The sequence below is a fragment of the Leucoraja erinacea genome, chromosome 26 (genome assembly GCF_028641065.1).
Source record: "Leucoraja erinacea ecotype New England chromosome 26, Leri_hhj_1, whole genome shotgun sequence".
Lineage (NCBI taxonomy): Eukaryota > Metazoa > Chordata > Chondrichthyes > Rajiformes > Rajidae > Leucoraja > Leucoraja erinaceus.
In genome coordinates, this window is record NC_073402.1 from 9024963 (window position 1) to 9047655 (window position 22693).

General features: G+C 44.3%; 1 protein-coding gene across 2 annotated transcripts in view; it reads left to right on the top strand.

The window, feature by feature from the left end:
* Nucleotides 1-22261, top strand: part of smap2 (small ArfGAP2) — a 39494-nt gene extending 17233 nt beyond the window's left edge. Inside the window, exons 2-10 of one of the 2 annotated variants that reach the window (XM_055656113.1) lie at nt 1173-1306; nt 3067-3152; nt 5822-5900; nt 11008-11085; nt 12939-13020; nt 13116-13243; nt 14245-14395; nt 15730-16037; nt 17136-22261. In XM_055656113.1, the coding sequence (XP_055512088.1) occupies nt 1173-1306; nt 3067-3152; nt 5822-5900; nt 11008-11085; nt 12939-13020; nt 13116-13243; nt 14245-14395; nt 15730-16037; nt 17136-17270 (1181 nt within the window). In that variant the 3' untranslated portion in view covers nt 17271-22261. The remainder of the gene's footprint in view (nt 1-1172; nt 1307-3066; nt 3153-5821; nt 5901-11007; nt 11086-12938; nt 13021-13115; nt 13244-14244; nt 14396-15729; nt 16038-17135) is intronic. The other variant, XM_055656114.1, reaches the window with a different exon arrangement.
* Nucleotides 22262-22693: the final 432 nt, after the last annotated feature.

The following is a 22693-nucleotide window of genomic DNA, read 5'->3' on the forward strand; positions in this document are numbered from 1 at the left end:
TCTTCTCCAGTTAATACAATGAACAAAATCATTTTGGCAAATCTCTTTTGCACTTTGCGAAGACCTTTGCGTCTCTTCCCTATGGGATTCCCTCAAATATTTTCCTCCAATCTGAAAGACAAACTTTCACTTAATGTTTCTTGCTACTTTCTGTCCATTCTGCCTCAACTTTTTTTTTTCTCCCACAGCTTTCAGTTTTCAAGTTGTGGTGGCGTCTTAGCAAATCCACTTAGTAGGACCATATGCATCTCTTCAGCTGCTTTCCTTCATCAAACACCTCTATTACTTTTTTTCAAAACTATGCAGATAGCTTGACCCTTTGCCTTGAATAAATCCCTGCTAGCTTAGTCTAATCAATCTAGTTTGTCAATGAGTATCAGCTTTGAGGACTTTGAGGTCTTGATCTTCAATTTGAGGTATTTTTCTCAGGTGGCCAATAGCTGATTGTGATTGAATGCCTAACACGCTATGCCATAAACCACCTGTAGCCAACCAGACTACAACTGAAGGAAGGAAAATATATAGAAGGCAGAGAAAGGTGTATTGCACTGGCAGGTGTCATTCACTTGAAATTATTAACTTGTTCTTTTGTCCACTTCCATCTCTACATCTTCCATTATCCCTGTTCCTTGTATTTCTGTTTTGTTTGAAAGCTTGAATTGAAAGATACAGCATGGAAACAGGCCCTTCGGCCCACCAAGGCCAACCATCGATCACCCGTTTACACTATTTCTATGTTCTCCCACTTTCTCATCCACTGCCTATACACTAGGAGCAATTTACAGAGGCCAATTAACCAACAAACCTGCACGTCTTGTAGAAAGCCCAAACGGTCACAGGGAGAATGTGCAAACTCCACACAGACAGCACCTGAGGTCAGGATCGATACTGGGTCTTTGGTGCTTTGAGGCAGCAACTCTACCATCTGTGCCACTGCTGCCCCTTCATCTTTCTTACATCTGTGGAGGCAACGGACAGGCGACATTTCAGATCGCAGAGCTTCAAGCTGATTGCAGTGGCTGGGAAAGAGAGGTGGGGATGGAACCTGCTGAGTTCCTCCAGCACTTTGTATTTTGCTCAAGATTCCAGCATCTACAGTTTCTTGTGTCTCTTGAATCTATCGCTTTCAGCGTGCCCAAATAATTTTCCGATTGTTTTGTTCTCTTTCATAGGACCAAGATGGGCATCGTGGAACCTGGGGGTGTTCATCTGCATTCGCTGTGCTGGCATTCACAGAAACCTTGGAGTCCACATCTCCAAGGTGAAGTCAGTAACTCTGGACCAATGGACACTAGAACAGATTCAGGTACTGTGTGTGAACAAAATGGTGGATGGATGAATAATGTGTGTGAGTGGCGATGTGTTGATGGTTTGGAGCATCTTACACTCTTGGTAAGAGTCAGAGCCTTCAGGCTATAATCTAGACTGGCACAAATTCAACACTGAGAGAGTGGTTTTCTGTAAAATGCAGAAAAATGAGGATGTCCTAATGTCCTGAGCCAGAATTTAATTCTGAGCCAACACCATCAAATCAAGTTGAATTTATTCTAATATGTACAAGGAGGGTGAAGTACAAGTGCAATGAAATTCTTGCTTACAGCTGCATCTTTGGGACATAGTCTGTAGTGCAACCAAAGACAGTCCATGTGGTTAGCTAGTGCTGTGCATTGTTCAAGAACGCTTGATGGTTGATGGGAAGAAACTGTTCAGGAACCAGGTGGTTACCGGTTTCTGCCTCCTATACATTCTTCTTGATAGCAGGAGTGAACTAAGTGTGGCCACGGTGTCATGGGCCATTTTTACAGGCAGCACCTCTTATAGATCCCTTCAATAGTGGGGAGGGTGGTACCTGTGATGGACCGGCGGTGCTCACCACCTTCTGTAATCTCCTTTGTTCAAAGCCGCTCATCCAGTCCCTGAGAGAGTGCACCTGCTGCATTGGCCTATATAAATCTGGTTTAAACTAATAAATGAGAACTGAAACCTGGCAATAATAGTCATGTGAAGTATCATCAGAGAAGCAGATTCTTGTGCATGTTTCATTCTGAAATGCATGGCCTACTTGTGCAGACTGTAGGGCAGCAATAAAGAAAGAAACTGAGTTACCACTGATGGTTGAACATAGTGAATGCCACTTCATCTTCTGTGCAAAGGAGGAAGCATTTCCAGCAGAGGCCCTCTAATTGATGCAGCCTACCTTGCCATTCAGTGAATTGAGCCTTGGGTACAGAGCACACTGCTCTAAAAATCATATGTTGAAATTCAGATAAACCTGCAGCATTCCTTATAAAAACCTGTCAACCAGCTTGTCCATGTATCCTTGGGTGCAGTGAGGCGTAAGGTATAGCCATGGTTAGCAGAATGAGTTGTCGATTTTGGGCAGGTTTAGGGAGCTGAGAGCAAAGTAAATGCAGCTCCAGGAGATGGGTACTTGCTCTTCTCTTCCTGGCCCCTACCCTCTCATTCAGCTGGGACCAACATGGGATTGGCATGCTGCTTCTTCACTCTGCCTAACGGCTCCTGTCATCCTGACCGCCAGTATCATCTTGACAGCTTGCAGACGCTCACAGTGATCACATGCTTTTCCTCCAGGTTTCCTCTCAAACCACAGAGACACTGCACTTTGGCAGGTCAGCAAACTGCTCTAATTGCCACAAGTATACAGGCAGGTGTGAAGGTCGGGTGAATAGATTATGGGGGAAAATCTGTGGGAGAATGGGATCACATTTTGAGGCTGCACAGATCTGATGGGCCAAGAAACCAGCTATGAGGTAAGGAAATATGGGATTTACTGGCTATGTTAAACTCCTCATAGACCAATTGAAAGAGCTTACTCCAAGCACTGACTGACATTTGCCCTCCTGAGTACTTGTGGAATTGGAAAAGTTTGGAAAGTATGCAGTATTTTTTAATTGTTTTAAGAATTATAGTAGGAGTAGGCCATTCAGCCCGTCATATCTTTGCTGCCATTCTGATTTCATTGTTGCTTTAGGTGCCTTTGTGTTAATGGTGGAGCTTTTGTGATGTCTCAATAACCTTCTGGTCTTTTGTGCTTTTATGGAATAGAGTATTCAGGAAATGGGCAACTCTAAAGCCAAGCTCCTGTATGAAGCCAACCTTCCTGAGGACTTCAAACGACCAAAAACAGACCAGTATCCTTTTCAAGTTTCTCCAGGGGTCGAGTGAGGCGATGGGGCTGTCATCTGCAGGGACAAGTTCTATTGCCGTGCTTATCATGCATTTATTATACATGAATATGTATAGGTTGCAGATCTATCAACTGTTTAATCACTGTTTTATCAATAAATAGTGGAAAGGGTGTGTAGGAAGGAACTGCAGATGCTGGTTTAAACCCAAAATGGGCAGAAAATGGTGGAGTAACAGCGGGCCAGGCAGCATCTCTGGAGAGAAGGAATGGGTGATTTCGGGTCGAGACCCCTCTTCAGACTTAGTCACGGGAAAGGGAAACGAGATATAGACGATGATGTAGAGAAATATAGAACAAATGAGTGAGAGGTATGCAAAAAAGTAACATTGATACAGGCCATTGTTATCTGTTTGCTAGGTGAGAACGCAAAGCTGGTGTGTCTTGGGTTGGGGAGGGATGGAGAGAGAGGGAATGCAGGGGTTCTCCAGCTCCCCTTTCACCTTAAAGCTATGCCCTCTAGTTTGACATTTCCATCCTGGGAAAAGGGTTCTAGCTGCCTACCCTGTCTATGCCACTCACAATGTTATATGTTTCTATCAGATCTCCCCTCATCTTCTGACACTCTAGAGAAAACAATTCCAGTTTGTCCAACCTTTCCCTGTAGCTAGTACCCTCTAATCCAGCAGCATTTCATCTTCAGTTTCCTGATACAAATATGTTCCAGACTATTGAGCAAAAAACAAAATATTACGAAGAGTTCAGTGGGTCAGGCAGCATCTGTAGAGGGAAATGGACAGAAGACTTTTTGGTTTGGGACTAGGCTATCGTGTACCTTCCCTAACCCTATCCTCCCCACCCTTCACCCTGCTGAATACCAGCAAAAAGTGTTCATTCAGGACACCATAGATCACCTGACTGCACACACAGACTTCCTGCCCCAGATGGGACGCACTTTTTCTCTAGATGCTTTCTTGCTTCTAGCATGTTTATAAAATGCTCTGTAATTTTGTGGACCAGTGCCTTTCCATGTCCATTTTTACCTCCCTGACTGTTTTCTTATGCTCTCCTCTAAAGCTTCAAATAAACCTTAAATAACTTGCTCAATAGCCATTTCCTGTACCTAACCAACACTTCCTCTTTCCTCGTTAAACTCTAAACTTCCTTTATGAACCAACATCCCCTAATCTTATCATCTATGCTTCTTGCCCTTAAAGCAATAGACTGACCAGAGTCTTACTATTATGCTTTTAATTGTAACACTTTTAAATGCCTCCAGAAAGTTGTTTCTCTCTCTCTTGTAGCTGCTTCCAATGTACTTTCACAAGGAACTAATTTACACTATTGAAGTCAGCCCTCCCCCATTGTAAGAACTGAAATCTAGGCCCAACCATATCCTTTTCCATGACTGCCTGAAAGTTTACCAAATTGTAAAGGGTTCCTATACAGATATTTCAACCATTTGTTCATGCTCATTTCCTGAAATAAGGTTGAGCGCAGCCCAGTCCCACACCATGTGGTTTCCACTACATCACACTTTGAGCCATGCTTTTACCTCTCATCCTGTTTATTTGTGCCAATTTGTATGTGGCTCGGATAATCCAGAGTTGATTACCCTTGTGGTTGTGGTTTTTCATTTTGCCCCAAGCTGCTGCTCATCTTGCAACAGAATCTCCTTCCTTGTCCTAGCTACCTGGACCACAGCAACGGGATCCTTTCCTCCTCACTGCCAGCTCTGCTCCAGTCCAGATGATATATCCTTAATCCAAGCACTAGGCAGGCAACATACCCTTTGTCTTTGCTCCAGAGAATAGTGTCTGTCGCAGTAACTATGTTGTCCCAATGACTACTACTATAGAATCTTCACAGCTTCCGTAGTATATATATACACTTTTTCTTTAGGTGAGGATATCAAAACTGAACACAATATTCTATATGTGGTCTCACCAAGGCCTTATGTAATTACAATAAAGCTGTATTTCTGAGACTCATCCTCTCACAATAAATACTAACAAACCATTTATCTGCTTAATTGCTTACTACATGGGCGGTCACGGTGGCGCAGCAGTAGAGTTGCTGCCTCACAGCTAATACAGCGCCGGAGACCCGGGCTCGATCCCGACTATGTGTGCTGTCTGTACGGAGTTTGTACGTTCTTCCTGTGACCTGTGTAGGTTTTCTCCGAGATCTTCGGTTTCCTGCCACACTGCAAAGACGTACAGGTTTGTAGGTTAATTGGCTTGGTAAATGGAAAAAAAATCAAAATTGTCCCCAGTGAGTATAGGGTGGTGTTAATGTGCGGGGATTGCTACGCGGCACAGACCCAGTGGGCCGAAGGGCCTGTTTCCGCACTGTATCGATTAAAAAAAAAACACAGTTGGCTACCAGTGACTTATGTATAAAACACTTTGGTCCCGTTAGATATCAGTATCGCCCAGCCAAATCACCATTTAAAAAATTACATTGCATTTCCATTTTGTGCACCATATTGGATACCCTCACATTTACCATATTTCATTGTATCTCTTTTGTTCTTGCCCACATATTTAGGTTGTCAGCAAGCATCTCTACATTTTCCTGCCTTCTTACAATCCCTTGTCTTATGACGCAGTGTCGTGAATAGGGCGTTTGAAATCCACCTTGTCTTTTTTATTTTTCTCTTAACTTGTAACTCAGAGCTGTGGAGATCTTCATCAGAGACAAATATGAAAAGAAGAAGTATTTCAATAAAAGTATTGATGTCACTGCATTCAGGGTGAGTCCCACCAGCAATTGCAATGGAAATTCTGAAATTCATCAGACCATAGTATGTGAATGAACTCTTTCTGTATTATTTTGATCCATAGATAGGCCTGAGTATGGCCTTGTTAACAAGTTATTTTCATTAGTCTCCATTAGATTTGGGATGGGGCAAGAGTTTAAAATGCTGGAAGATTGCTGATTCTTTTGTCACTTTATTTTCTGTAAATGATTATGATCAATGGATTGTGTAGGAAAGAACTGCAGATGCTGGTTTAAATTGAAGGTAGACAGAAAATGCTGGAGTAACTCAGCGGGACAGGCAGCATCTCTGGAGAGAAGGAATGGGTGACATTTCAGGTCGAGACCCTTTTTCAGACTGATGTCAGGGAAATGCGTGGGACATAAAATGTAGTCGGAGACAGTAAGACTGGTGAGAGAACTGGAATGGGGGAGAGGATGGAGAGAGAGGGAAAGCAAGGGCTATTTGAAGATAGAGAAGTCAATGTTCATACTACTGGGGTGTAAGCTACCCAATCCCTAAAATATGAGGTGCTGTTCCTCCAATTTGCGCTGGGCCTCACTCTGATAATGGAGGAGGCCCAGGACAGAGAGGTCAGGTTGGGTGGGGAAGTTAAAGTGCTGAACAACCGGGAGATCAGGTAGCTTAAGACGGACCGAGTGGAGGTGTTCAGCGAAACGATCGCAGAGCCTGCGCTTGGTCTCGCCGATATACAGAAGCTGACATCCGGAGCAGCGCATACAGTAGATGAGGTTGGAAGTGGTGAATTAGTCGTGAAGTTGATGAAGTCAGTGAGTTATGCATGGGTGCAGGAGGCAGCAGCGATGCAGTCATCAATGTAGCGGAGTGAGAGTTCGGGGATAGGGCCAGTGTATGCCTGGAATAGTGATTGTTCGACGTACCTGGGCAGGGCTGGAAACTCACGGTTGCCCGGGTGCCAATGACCACTCAAAGTGCCGCCCGGCAACCTAAACACCGAGTCATTTTGCCCGGCTTGGCAACTTGGTTGATACCGAAGATAGACACAGAAAACTGGAGTAACTCCGTGGGTCCGGCAGCATCTCTGGAGAAAAGGAACGTGACGTTTTGTGGGAAAGAAGCTAAGTGTGGCGTGACGGAGGGTCGGAGCGAATGTTGGGCCCCGCACAGCAGCAGCACCATCTCCTCCTCCTGCACCCAGCCCCGCCCTGCCCAGCGTGTTAGCGGCAGCTGCTGCCACTCCGCCAACGGTACTTTCAAAACAGACCCTTGGAGGAGGGAGGTGTCAGTCAGAGGCGGAAGTAGAGTGGGGGGGAGAGGGTGATTGGAGGAGGGAGACGAACCAAAACATTCTCGGCAGCCCTGCACCGCAGCCAGGACCGATCCCGGTCTCCGGTGCTGCAGTCGCTGCCGAACCGCCACTGGACCATCCCCGTCCCCGCCCGAGAGCCTCCACACGCCCGGGGGTGGCCAGAGGCGTCGGGAGTCAGACGGGCGCGGTGCCCCCAGGCCCACAGCCAACGCAAAACCCAGCTCACTCTGCCTGTCCCGCCAGGTTAACCTGGATTGAGACGGGGCTGTAGGCGAGACAGGCAGAGTTCAGCTGCATTTAGCGCTGGATTGAGCTGAAATGACCATTCACAGAAGCCTCGCGTGTGAATGTGTGTGTCAGTGTGCGCATGCGCGCGCGGCCGCCAAGATATTCTGTCCTCTCTCTCTCTCTCTCTCTCTCTCTCTCTCTCCCTCTCCCCCCTCTTTTTCTCCCTCCCCTCTCATTCTCTCTCTCCCCTCCTCTCTCTCTCTCCCTCTCTCTCTCTCTCCTCCCTCTCCCTCTCCCTCTCTCTCCCTCCCTCTCCCTCTCCCTCTCTCCCTCCCTCTCCCTCCCTCTCGCTCTCTCTCTCCCTCTCCCTCCCTCTCCCTCTCCCTCCTCCTGAGACGCCTCCTCTTTATCCCGCATTGATCCCCATTCCTGTCTCTATTCAGTCCTCACTGACATCCCCTGTGCTCCCCTGCATTGATTCACCTGCCACTCCCCATCAATCCTACACTGGTCCCCCAATTCAATTTGTACTGTCACCCCTTCATCCTGCACTGCTCCTCCCATCCATCCTGCACAGATCCCCCCATTCCACCCCATTGACATCCCCCCCGCCCCCCCCCCGTACTTTTACCTACTCCAACCAACACTCACTAATCCCCCTGCCTCAATCCATCCAATCCACACCGATTGCCTTCTCAAGCCCCACCACCATCTATCCATCCTGCACTGATTCATACACCCGTCCCCCCTCCCGACCCTATTGTGCTGGAAATGTCTTCAGAGCTAACATTGACTATGTTTGATAATGGAATGCAATCAAGTATGTTTTAATTCCCAATGTTATTGTTTATTTTAATCCATAAAGATGGATTAATTAAATTTTGAACATGTGAAACATTAAAACCACAGTGCTCGATTGTCACTGACACATTATTACAGAATTCATTTTAATGGCAAATCAATGCTGTTAATATGGAGTATCAGTACTGTAGTTATTTAATAAGCAACATTCACAACTATACGTTGGATTTATCCAGGTTTTACTTCTACAGTCAGTCATATCACAAATTTGGTCAGGAGATATTTCAGTTGAAATTTTAACGTTAATTCTGAAGTGGGAATGATGGAAAAAGCGTTTACCAACAATTCTTTTTTTAAATGGTGCTCACAAACTGGGTATCTTCATTGCCACCTACATATAATCTGAATGTCTGGTAATGTGGCGTCTTGACACCTTTAAATATATTACCAAACATTTGCTGCATTTATGTCCTTTGGCCATCTCTTGTTTAACCTGTCAGATTGGTATAGTCAGTTTTGTCAGCTATTACCATAAAATGCCTTTAGAAAATTCCTTGCAACCTTTTGTAGTGGATAAATTATGTGGGAAGCGAGAGTGTTTCTGTCCCAGTAGCAATAACGACCCATGCTATGGCCATGTCATAATTTTCGGTCCTTCACAGAAAACATGCTTGCATCAATCTGTAGTGTGCATGGTTAAGCATATATGTTATCAAGGTCCAGGATTTATTGACACAGGTTGATCATACGCTGAATAATCCAACCACATTTTTGTTTGGAAGTGGAAAGAAATAATAAAAATTGCATTAATTGCAATGTGTAAAAAGAGTTAAGATACTGTATTATAATTTTGCTGCATGTCATTGTGGTATATATCATGTCTTGATTGGTGAATATATTAGTTTGTGACTTTATTTGAAGCAGAAATAATATGTGAATGCTTCATTGAGCATATTTCCGAAGTGAACGTACTTCGTCCGAGCACGCGTCATGCAAGCCATCTTAAATAACCACCTAAAATATCATTTGGCAACCTAAAAAGCTGCAAAGGTTGCCCGGCTGGCAACAGGGGGAAAAGGTGAATCGAGAGCCCTGCTGGGGCCCATGCGAGTGCCCATAGCTACTCGCATAGCTTGGATTTGAAGGAAGTGGGAGGAGTCGAAGGAGAAGTTGTTGAGGGTAAGGACCAGCTCTGCTGCGTGGAGGAGCATATCGGTAGACAGAAATTGGCTGGTTCTGTAGAGGAAGAATTGGAGGGTTTAAGACATCTTGGTGGGAGATGGAGGTGTAGTGTGACTGGACATCCATGGTGAAGATGAGGAAGTAGGGGCCTGGAAAACGGAAGCCATTGAAGAGCCGAAGTGCTTGTGAGGTGTCTTGGATATAGGTGGGGAGTGATATGACCAGGGGGAGAGGATGGAGTTGAGGTATGTGGAAATGAATTTGGTGGGACATGAACAAGCAGAAACAATGTGTCTGCCAGGACAGTTCTGTTTGTGGATTTTGGGGAGAAGATAAAATCGGGCCATGCGGGGCTGGGGAACGATAAGGTTGGAGACTTTAGAGGGCAGAGAGCCGGAAGTAGTAAAATCAGAAATGGTGTGTGATATCAAGGTCTGGTGCTCGTCTGGATGGTCCAAGGATAAGTAGGAGGAGGTGTCTTGAGAGTTGTCACCTGGCCTCAGCCGCCAGACTACCATGGCGCCTCCCTTGTTGGCGGGTTTGATTCTCAAGTCGGGGTTGCTGCAGAGTGAGCGGAAGGCTGTATGTTCGGGGGGGGGAGTGGTTAGAGTAAGTCAGGGGAGTGGAACATTTGAGATGGTTGATGTCCTGCCGGCAGTTGGGAATGTAAAGGTCTAAAGAAGGTAGAGGGGCATCCGGGGGAGTCCCAAGAGGAGGGAGAGGGGAGAACGGGGCCATCGCTGGGTGGTGAGGACTCCTTCCCGAGAAAAAGCACTGAGGCGGAGGCGGCGGAAGAAGAGCTCTACATTGTTGTGGACCCGGAACTCGTTGAGGTGGGGATGGAGGGGAACAAAGGTGAGGCCTCTGCTGAGGACAGACCGTTCTGTGTCAGAAAGGGGGAGGTCAGAGTGGATAGTGAACACACGGCAAGGGTGGGGGTTGGGGTAGGAGGAAGGCAGGTGAGTAGATGGAGGCAGAGGTGATATCTGGTGGGGGGTTGTTGTCTTCCTTTAGTTCTTGTTAAGTAGGTCATGAACAATGCTAATCAAAAATGAATGAATGATTCAGACTTCATGCTCTGAATTAACAATGACTTTAATTTTGAAGTTTTCCATAATAGTGCACACCAATGTTACTTTAAAAAAAAAAATCATCTGTTCTAGAAAAAGCAGATATGTCGCATTTCACTTCAAGTTGGAAAAAGGGGTGAAGGTTATTCGAGGAATGTGCTGTGTTTTGTGTAATGGTGGCAGAAAATAAAAGCTCTTTCCTTACCAACTTAGGGGAAAGTACTTTTATTTTTACATAGATTGTTTAAGATATGGGTTGTCAGGTATTGAAAAGGGAGGTGGATAAGTATCTAAAGGAAAATAATTTGCAGCGTAGTGGGACTGAGCAACATGGACCCAACTGGCCAAGTGAGTCCTTGGTCCTACAATCATTCTATGGATCCGTAAATAAATTCATTGTTCTTGACTGTCAAGAGCAACACAATCTTTGTAAATGCTTTTGCAGATGATCAGCAGCGAGGCTTCTTGTATCTAATCAAGTTGTGTGCTGTCTTCCAGTCTTAAGCTTAACAGCTTTTTGCCCTTCCAGAAAGAAAATAAATGGAAAAAGGAAATTGAGGCAAAGGAAAGCAAACCTGCATCCATTGTTTTTGAAAAGGTTAAAGTGGTGAGTCTGTGGTTTGTTCATAAGTTCTAAGAGCAGAATGAGGCTATTCGGCCCATCAAGTCTACATCACCATCCAATCATGGCTGACCAATCTTTCCATCTCAACCTTGTTTTCCTGCTTTCACCCCATAACCCCTGACACCTTACTAATCAAGAATCTGTCAATCTCTGCGTTAAAAATATCCATTGACTTGGCCTCCACAGCTGTCTGTGGCAACAGACAGATTCACCAACCTCTAATTAAAGTCTGTTTGCCTGTTGCTATATTTCAATCCAGAGAAAGTAAGTATATGAGGCTGGTTGAAATAGAATTATATTTTACCACTTGGTGAAAGAGAATGCCTTCACTGTCCTAAACAAGGGATCTGGTGCATGGCAGTGGTGTAGCCCAGAGGGTGCTACATCTGTGGAAGAGTAATCATATTTTATAGAGAGATACAGCGTGTAAACAGGCCCTTTGGTTCACAGAGAGCCCATAGTCTCCATATTGTTATTAACTTTTCTCAGATTTGACCACTCACTTACTCATGGGAAAATTTACAGACCAATTAATCCAAAAGTACTTGGTATGAATAAGGTCCTGTGCTTGTACACTGCATACATTTCCAGAAGCCATGTGATAAGTTGCCGCATATGGACGATAACAATGAATGTTGTGCAGCTAATGGTTGGCTGACTAGTAAAAAGCACAATGGGTGCAAATGGATCGTTATCTGGTTGGCATTTTATAATGAATCGTGCCCAAGGAGCTTTGCGTACATTTTTGAGCAAGGCCACTAAAGATATAGTTGCTAAATTTGCAGCTGTCACAAAAATGGTGGGAAGATTGTGATGATATGTTTGCAGACAGGATGGTTAATGTGGAACCATTTGATGTAATGTACTTGGATTTTCATAAGGCATTTAATAAATTGCCATGTAAAAAGTAACTGCTCAAGATAAGAGAGCATGGAATTGGGGAGTAATATATTGATGTAGATAGATAATGGACCAACCAACAAGAGTTGGGATAACTGGGTAACATTTTGATTGGTAATCAGTAACTTGGCAGTGATGCAGAATCGGTGCTGGAGCCTCAACTATTTATAATCTGTATTGATTACTTGGATAAAGGACGCATGTGCAACTGAGCTGCCTGAAGAAAGGATGTTCTTGCATTGAAGCCGATGCAAAGAATCTTCACTGGGTTGATTCCTCGGATGAAGGGGTAGCTGTAAATGGAGCGATTGAGTAGTTTGGGCCCATATTCATTGGTGTGTGGAAGATTAAGAGAACAGAAGATTCTGGTGGATAGATTCATGATAAATTCATAAGATATAGGAGCAGAGTTAGGCCATTCAGCCCATCAACATTTGATCATGGCTGATCTATTTTTCCCTCAACCCTATTCTCCTGCATTCTCCCCATAATCTTTGACACCCTTACTAAGCAAGAACCTATCAATCGCTGGTTTAAAAATACCCAATGACTTGGCATCCATCACCATCTGTGCCAATTAACTCCACAGAATCACCATCCTCCTCATTTCTATTCTGAAGATACGTTCTTTTATTCTAAGGATATGCCCTCTGGTCCTAGACTCTCCCATTATGGAAACATCCTCTCCGCATCTACTCCATCTTGGCCTTGCATTATACGGTTGGCTTCAATGTGTACAATCAGATCAGTCCCAGTCTAATTAAATGGCAGAGCAGATTTCAGAGGCTGAATGTCCTAATACTTCCGCTTCTGCAGACTACGTGCTGTAATTGCTCCCTTAGCTCTGAACCTGCTACTAATCATTTGCTGTTTATCTGTTCACCTTGGGAGTTTTACAGTAAACAACTGATTATTTTTGTCTTTCCTCTATTGAGGCATTAAAGAAAGATGAACCGCTGCAGTTGAGGCCAAGTCCATCAGCACCACCGGGAGCCACAGTTGATCTTCTGGGCTTGGGTAAGAACTTGAGATTATGCCCTCTGTACCCTCCAGTTGTGCAGTAGCCAATTCCATTTTTCTTCTATGTTCTTACTTGTAATGTTCTCCCCCAGATGTCCCTGCAACAGCTCCCACAACCACTGGGGCCACAAGTTTAACCTCTACGATGGCAAATGATCTCGATCTCTTTGGACCCATGATGTCTAATCCACAGGCGGATCCCAGCACATTCCAAAGCACGGTATTTATCAATGGATTGCAGGGATAGATCTGGCCTTGAATTTTCATGAACAAGAATTGTTTGGTTTGTTATTGTCATGCATGCCAGCGTTTTTCACAGTACGCTTTTGTTTCCCTGCTATTCAATTGAATTAGACTGTACTGTGCTCGAATACAAACGGGTCAAGCAAAGAGAAAAATATCAGAGTGCAGAACAGAGAATTAAGAGTAGAGCGATTGTGTCGGGTGATAGTAGATCCTCTCTTGGAATCATCCTGTGAAGAGTCGCCACGCTCCCGTGCCATCTTGCAATAATCAATCCCTCATTAAAGTTTCTGAATCATTTACGGGCGATGCATCCTCTTTTGCTGAGCTGCTTGGTGTTCTAAAATCGTATTTAAATTCTTATATTAAATTTTTTTAAACTTTAGTTTGTGTGGGTCATTAATTAATCAGCACTGACTGAACAGGTCATTGAGAATGAGGAGCAGGGACATGATTGAACAAAAGTGCGCACAGTAACATGGAACAGTGCAACAGTGGAACTGGCCGTTTGGCCCACAGAGTCGGTGCCAAGATAAAGTGATCTTGTTTGCCTGCATGTGATGCACGTCCCACCATTCCTTGCGTATCCGGCGAAAAGCCTCTGGATCATTATTTGTCTCTCAAGGTGGAAATACTGATATTTTATGGGCACAAACCAAGTTCACGGTCAAGCTGAATTTCCTCTTTGTTTGTATAACTGTGTTTCAATTGTAGAGTGTTTATCTTCACTGGGAAGGTCTCTAGCAAGGAGTATAATAGGTGCATGTGTAATTTGTAAAGATAACAGAATCGTGCTTGTTATCAGCATGGCCAGGGACAGCGTATGACTTGTACTATTGCTCTTATCCTTTAGTGTTTGCCTTTATCTATTTTGCTACATTGGGCACTGTGTACAGGCAGATAGTTCAGTCATTGGCATGCAGAAGACGGCCTGAACTCGGCGTTCATGCTTCACTCTGTTGATCTTGTGTTTTGCAGGCTTTGGCTTCTGCTCCCCAAGAAGCAGCTGAAAACTTGAATTTCTTTGCTGACCCCTCCGTGAAGCAGGAGGATTCGGGGAAGAAGCAGCTCTCGAAGGACTCCATTCTTTCACTTTATGGGTCACAGCCGTCCCATGTACCGGCTCAAGGTATGCAGCAGGATTACAGTTAACACCCAGTCCAGGCATCAAGGAAAACGTACCAGCATCTGAGAATGTAGAACAACAGCACAGGAACAGGCTCTTCGGCCCACAATGTCCATGATGCCAAGTTAAACTAATTTCATCTGCTTGCAAATAGAATCTGAAACAACGCAGACATTTGGCCTATAACCTCTGGGCCAAACATGATGCCAAGTTAAATTAATCTCGTCTTCCTGCAGGTAGAATGTAGACCATAGAACAGTGCAGCACAGTTTCAAGCCTCTTATCCAAACTGATGCCAAGTCCAACTCTTATCTGCCTGCACATAATCCATATTCCTACATTCCTTATATTTTGATATTCCTATCCAAATACTTCAACAACCCACTATCGTATCTGCCTTCTCCGGCACCCCTGACAGCATGTTCCAGGCACTCACCACGCTCTCTTTAAAAAGATGTGCCTTGTACATCTACTTGACTTTGCCCCATGTCACCGTAAAGATATCCTGTTTACTCTTTGACATTGCCACCTGGGTGGAAAGGGTACACAAAAAAAATGACCACTTTGTTACTGGGACTGCAGGGCTTGAATAACAAGGAGGCTGAGACTTTCCCCTGGAGTGTAGGAGATTGAAGGATGATCTTACAGAGGTATGTAAAGTCACGATGGGTGTAGGCCAGTCTTTGTCAGGATAGGGGAGCATAAAACTAGACAGCACTGTTTTAAGATGAGAGGTTTGATTACAGAAGCCTTCTCTTCCACCATAACTTAAATTGATAATGCTGGCAGAATTTGAACAAAATGCAACTGGACATGAAATGGTTGATCAGTCTGTTGGCCGTTGATGCCAGGATGTTGTTTCTAGTCCAGTGTGGGCTCAGACGATCCACTTCTGTATCATCTCATTCCAATGCTTTTCCTATCCATTTTTCTTCATTAATCGCCGTTCATTTATTCTATGATTTAGTTTAGTTGAGAGATACAGCATGGAAACTGGCCCTTTGCCCACCGAGTCCACATCGACACAATTCACACTAGTTTTATGTTATCCCACTTTCCCAGCCACTCCCCGCACACTCGGGGCAATTCAAAAATCTGCACATCTTTGGGATGTGGGATGAAACCGGAGCGCCGGGAGGAATGCCATTTTTAGTTACAGGAAGAACGTGCAAACTCCTCGCACACTGCAGCCGAGGTCAAGATCGAGCCCGGGTCCTTGGGTGGCAGGTTGTGAGGCAGCAGTTCCACCTTGTGTGACACCGCACTGCCCCATCTCTTCAAATGCTCATGACCCACTGTTCAGAAATAGAAATGAGTGACTTCTCTTTGTTTTCCAGGTGCTATGTTCATGCCCTCTGCACAAGCATCCTATGCTCCCTGTCTGCCAAGTGGCTATGCAAACTTTCCCCCTGCGGGCACTGCAGCCACCCACGCCAGTTGTATGATGGGCAGCGTGGGACAGTCATTGGGCATGGTGGCTCCAATGGCACTGCCAGCGGGATACATGCCAGGCATGCAGGCACAAGGAATGGGTGCGCCAAGTGGGATGATGGGGCAGCAGGGTGCCTACATGGGTGTGATGGCCATGCCTCAGCCGGTGTACGGAGTCCAACAGGCACAGCAACTGCAGTGGAACATAGCGCAGGTAAGATGGTCTCTGCCACAAGAGGAAATACCGAGGTGAATGCATCAGTGGATAGTTTGCTTGTGAACCATTGCAGTCAGACGGGGGACATTGTCCCAGCACGTCTGGTGCAGAACTCCTCCTGAAACATGTCCCGTTGGCAGAGTACAATTGTTTCCCTGTAATAGTGCCGCAACCCAGCAGCCCGCTGTGACAAATCCTTCAGCTCTCTCATAATCTGATCAATTCTGCTTTTTTTGTTTAGGTTATGTTTCTTTAATGAACCGGCTTCAGGTTGGCATGTGCACCCTGCACAAAATCTACCATTTGGGCCCCTTCAGCTGCTCTCTCACCCCTCCCTACTCCGTCTATCATTTCCCCCCCCCCACCACATTTCTCCTCCCCACTGCCCCCTTTCACCCACATACCCCCTTCGCGCTTCACCTTCCACTCTTCGTTTATCTGATATCCTTTTACCTCCTTCTCACCTCCGAACCCTCTCTACCCACAGTCTCTACCCATCTGGAGATCAGAAACCCTCACCTGTACTCACCTATCCCTTGCCAGACTTTAGGCCGCCTCTGCCTCTCTTTTTCCAGCTTTCTACCCCCTACTCCATCAGTCCTTGTCCAGAAACACCAGCTGCCCATTCCTGCCACAGATGCTGCCTGACTTGCTGAGTTGTTCCCAGCACTTTATATTTTTCTCAACTAGTCTATAAAACATAGGAGCAGAATTAGACCATTCAGTTCATAGATTTTACTCCATCATTTATTCATTGCTGTTTTCCCCTCTCAACCCCATTCTCCTCCCCATAACATTTCACACATAATCAAGAATCTATTAATCTCTGCTTTAAAAATATCCAATAACTTGGTCTCCGCAGACATCTGTTGCAATGAATTCCACAGATCAACAACCCACTGGTCAAACATCTACAAATGGACAGTTCAGCTTCCCATCTAAAATAACTAATCTGTTGCACTTCCAAAATGCAGATTTGTGTTGAGCAAACCAGTCTGTTCCCACCTCCACAGACGTGCAAAGGGTCTACTTGAATAGGATTATTGGTGCCAGGAGATTGTTTGTCGAGTCCCATTTGACCTCCTTTGTTTGCAGATGACGCAGCACATGGCGGGGATGAATTTCTACAGTGCTAATGGCATGGTGAGCTACGGACAGTCACCAGTTTCCATGGGAGCAGGGGCTGCTCCCACGACTGGTCAATCCCTCGGCACCCAGATCTGGAAGTAGAGAGAATGGAATTAAGAAGAAAGAAACAACAATCTCTCCATGTCTCAGAACCACGCCAAAGACATTTTGGCTTCTTCTCTCCTCCGGCCAGTTTGCTGTGCAATCTCACATCCATTTTGCCTTTCGATCTTCCATGGACTTGGCAAGAATGCCCCCATCAAAATAGCCGTCGTCATTACCAAAGTCAAAGCTTTGAAATGTACATTATTTGTCTCCCAAAGAATCGTTTGGAAATCTTAATTCCCAGAAAGGCCGAGTCCAGGAAGGGTGCGTGATCTTGACGTTTGTGACGTTGGGAAGTGTTTCTGGCACATCTTTAGTCACTAGTTTCTAAATTCTGCTTAATCGTTCACGTGGGTGAGCCACCAGCTGCAGCCGCAGGATGCCTTGTTCATGGTACTAGGTTAGAATTATGAAGTTTGGACTTTGACCAAATGATCAGGGGGAGTCTTCAAATTTGGGGGGTTAGGGAAACAGCGATGGCTGAGTGTATTAATCAGCCACTGAGCCTCGTTACACAGTTGGAAAGAATGTGAATTGTAGCACGTATGTGCCTCTATTTAACAAGGCCTTTACTGATGCTATGTCAAAAAATGTTGGTTATAGCTTTATCAATAGGTTAATTGTTTTGATAGTAACTATTGAATTGACATTTGGTTAAGGTAGTGCTATTGGATCTTTCTAAAAATACTCACTGTTCATCAGCTGATCGATACCAGCGTAACACTTAAACTTTCATACCTGGCCTGGAATTTATTTGCAGATTAATAAACCCTAGTTAGAGATGAGAGCACAATTGGGACAAACAACTTGCATACCATGCTTTCTCATACCCTGCATTGGACAGGTGGGCTAAGAGCTACGGTTTGCCCCTCTCAGAATGGGAGGTTCCATCTCCTACTTCACCAGTGTTGCAGGAACAAATTACATATTGCCCATTGATCTCTTTTCAACACACACATCTTTTTTTAAAGAAAAATTTCAAAACAAATTTATTTTAAATGGTATTTGGTGCACTTGAGACCACAAGATAAAAGGGAAAAAAATCGAAGTAGTTGAGTATAATTGGTCCAACCATATTTTATAATTGAATCATTAATGTGTTTAGGCTCCTTACTTTCTGCCGGTAATATTGGTCATGGCTGGGGGGAAAACATTGAAACATTACTTCCTCGGCTCTATTTCCATTGCTTCACGCACGGCTCAAGACATGGCAGCTCTCTCCATTCATATTGTAAATCTTGGTTCACTAAACTCTCACCTCTCTCTGCTGGATGCAAGATCTGCTTGTGCTGTCTTTCCCGGCAAGCAGTGACTTCTCTCAATCTCTGAGTAGAAGAACAAGAGTTTAATGCTTCTCTGAGAGTCTTGTTCTATTGTTTAAGCCCAATAGGTTGTAAAGACAGTGTGTGACACAGGGCTTCCTAACAAGCTGGGAAACTAAGAGCAAGGTATGGGGAATAGCTGGAATGCTGAGTGGGGAATAACTGGTGAAGATGTTCAGTGGAGATTGCCCCTTTATTTCTACCTCAGATAAGAATGCATTCCTATGAGGGTATGAAGTATCTTCTCTCATTTGGTGGTGTTTGCCAGTTGGGATTGGGCAGGCTACTTTGTGGCTTTAATTTGCTTTCAAAGGGTTGTTGGGAGAGAATTGGTGATGGTGAACAAAAGAAAATTCCAAGATCAATTCCACCGCTGCATATGTATGATCTTTCACACATATGGTTTGATGCATGGCAAACAGTCACGCCCACTAGTTTAGAATTGTTTTTTGATAGCTTTCTCACTCAAACGGAAAATTCTGAATAGACATCTAAACATTTGTACCTGAAAAGCATCAGGTAAGTGTGGTTGAGGCACTAAATAGGTCGCATCATTGTTTCCTAACCAATATTTAGTGGAGTTAAGTGCATGCAGCTAATGTCCACGGTATTAAATTAATGAAAACAGTCACCTGTTCAGGGGGATTCTACGAGCCTGGTACAATATGGCCACTCCCACAGTGCCTGGCCACTTGATCATAAGGGATATTGAGTGATTTACCCTGTAAGAGCTGCCCTGAATGCATTGGTTGAAGGTGCAGCCCCTAATAGTTACTTGTCTGATGTTTAAGGCCTGATGTCGCTGTGAGATTTTCACAAAATCTACCAGTTTTTGGGCGATGCTGCCCTTTCCCAATTTGACCAGACACTTGCAAACATTCTGATTCAATGCACAGGACAAGATTCACTGGAGTAGACATTTGCACCAAGACCATACAACATGAATGTGTAAATATGGATCTGTTATTTTTTCAGTATGCTTAAAGCATTTTGGGGGTCTAATTTTAAATTTGATAGTTTTTATTGTAATTTCATTTGAATCAGCATATTTCTTTCTCATAAGGGCTTAACCCTTATGCTAAAGAAATGATGAGCATGACTGCAGGCTTGTGCTTAAATTGCTGTTACCCAGAGAAATAAGTGGAATAATTGCATTTTCCCCTCCCACAAGTTCATTTTCCAGGCTATAAATGAAGCCTGGGCAACTTGATTTGGATAATTAATAAAATGCAGCCTAATGTGAAATAAATTCGATGGGGGTGAGGAAAAGGGGGAGGTTGAATGCCTGTACTTAACACAATTATGTGAGTTTCCTTATTTCAAGTATGAATGTAAATAGTGTAGGAAGGAACTGCAGATGCTGGTTTAAGCCGAAGATAGGCACAAAAAGCTGGAGTCAAGACTCGAAACGTCACTCTCCAGAGATGCTGCCCATCCTGCTGAGTTCCTCCAGCTTTTTGTGTCTATGAATGTAGAGGTGCTGTTGACACAGGTTATTGACACCAAACAGTGCAGTCTTGGATCTGACACTTGGGTGATGGAAGGGGCCAGGCTGCTGGGAAGCTGCTGGATCAGGGCTATTACAGTGTGGTCCTCCTGTGAAGAGTAAATATTGGATGATGTGTATGACTAGTGTTAGGTCTAAGTACATGATCTCCCACCCAACTCACTAAGTTGCCTCTTTCTGCCCATTTAAACACGAGATAATGTGGCAGAGGACTGCCAGAGTTTAGAACTGCTTCACTGAAGCCTGGTAAAGTGTGAGGTTACAGGTAGCAGCTGCAACGTGTCACCCACTGGTTGTGCACTTGGGTGAAACATTTTTGTGTGGTTAAACATGGATGTCACAGAGGCTGGTCAAGGGGTAACGTGTGCAGCAGTATTGAAGCAGGAGTAGGTTTACATCAATGGCAGTTCATTGTTCTGAAGTAATGACCATTTATCGTGTTGCAAGAGTTCATTTATTATGTGTTGCTAATTGTGTAGAAAGGAGCGTTTCAGGTTTAAAGTTATAAATGTATTAAACAGTATCAAGGTTGTAAAGAAAATTCCATTTCAGCTTTCCACCAGTTACATGGGCCCTGTGATAGTGCCTGTTTTTGCATTTGGGACTATAATAAGATGTTGCTGGGTGGTATACTTTGCGCAGAGTCACTGTTTAACGTTTTTCAAACCCATTGCATTCCTTGTTTGCTTTGTGCAACCTCGCGTTACCCCTTGGTGTTGTCAATGCCCACCTCACTCACCACCCCAATTGCTCCACACATTTAATTCCGCAGTTGGTCTCTGCCAACTATGTGCCATGGGTGAAAGGACTCCAGGGGTTGGGGGGGGGGGGGGGTGGTTTCAACTCATTGGAGTGTTGTTGAGCTCATTCCCAACAGTTCCCTCTCGTTTTCTATTGGGATTTAACAGTGTCAGTCCTGCAGCGGTTCACAGAAGGTGCTCCTTCCACGCCCTAACCACCCAATATGTATTGAAGCAACATTGGTACAAAGTTGCTGGAGTCTCTGTACCACCACCACTAACTGAAGATCAGCTTGATTGTTAATGAGAAAGGGGGTAAGTTGGGTGCTGATGGAGTTTACAAGGAATGCAAGGGTATTGCTTTAATGTATCATATTTACAGAAATGAATATATTAATATAGAGCTAATTTGTGCTATTTTTATGAGGCTGCTTGGTTTATAAGAAACTAATGTATAAAGTGTGTGATTTAAAAGAAGGAATTAACATTTGTTTTTGTTACTTTTTTGGAGACGGGAGACCATTGAAGGGTGTCTATAGATCACCGTTTACAACCAGGACATGTCTCCTAGTAAATAAATGGGAGGTGTATTTTAAAGTGGAGAAAAGATTTAAATTCAGATATCAACACGGTAGAGGACAGTTTTATATTGTTAACCTTGTGCACAGCTGTTCGCACCTCTTCCTTTGGGTGGCTGATCAGAAATGTGGAGGGAATGTTGGCCCATTGCAGGTATTCACTTGTTTATTTACTGGATTTTAAGGGTTAGCCTTGTGCTAGATAGAAAATAAAATTTTATTTTTTGAATACACAAAGCTATTTTTCCAAAACCACCTGCCCGTCTCCGGCTGCTGTAAAGTGGGGTTTCCTGTGCGCTAGGTTGAAGCATTTTGATCCTGAGGTGTGTTCCCTCGGGCAGCTCACTGACTTGTGGCCGAGGCTCGGTTAGCAAGGATTGTGGTCCAATTCGTGGCCTTTGATGTTTGAATGACTGTGGCACTCTCATCTCCAGCCTCAGGGCCACTCCCTGCCATTGTTAGACAGAGCTTCATCTGCAAATGTCCATAAGCCACACTCGTGCTTTGCTCTTTAACTCTGTTTTTGTGTGTAAAAGCACTTAACAGTTTTGTTGGCAACCTGCCTGGCGCCAGCCCTGCATTTGGTATCAGGTAAAGTGATGCCTCTCCTGCCTTCCTCCTCGCAAGAAGTGAAAGCTCGCGATGCTATTGCACATCCCTTTTCACTGTTCCAAGCATGCCAGCAATGGAGTAACTCCTCTGTGAATGTACTTACACAGTCTTTTTCGCTGCTTCCAGCTGTTCTGTACTATATTTAAAAAAATTACCTAATATAAAGATTGTTGTGGGGACATGGAAAATAAAGATTTTATTAAAGATTTACTTTGTATATTGAACAGAATTGTATTCTAATTTGAAATCACACCATTCATTCATTGCTGAGTTAGTTCGATACAGAATAAAATGTAGACATGTGCAAAGTGTTATATTCTGATAAGTTAAACCAGAACATGACATAGTAAGTGACAAGGCCCTGGGAGTAGCATCACGGGGTCTCAGCAGGAAGGTTAATTCAAGCAGGTGAGATCCTGTTTACAGTTGGTTTAACCAGATGTGAAGTGACTATTTTTGGGCAATAATCTCTCACAACTTTGCTGAGGGTATAATTTACCCCCCCCCCCCAACAGTCAGGGTAAAAACTAATACAAGCTTACTTGGAGAAAGGTGCTGGGTCTCATGCTGTTCGTCATATATGTGAAACTGGGTGAAAATCTAGGTGGTATAATCAGCAAGTCTGCAGAGGAAACCAAAATGGGTGATGTGGTAGACAGGA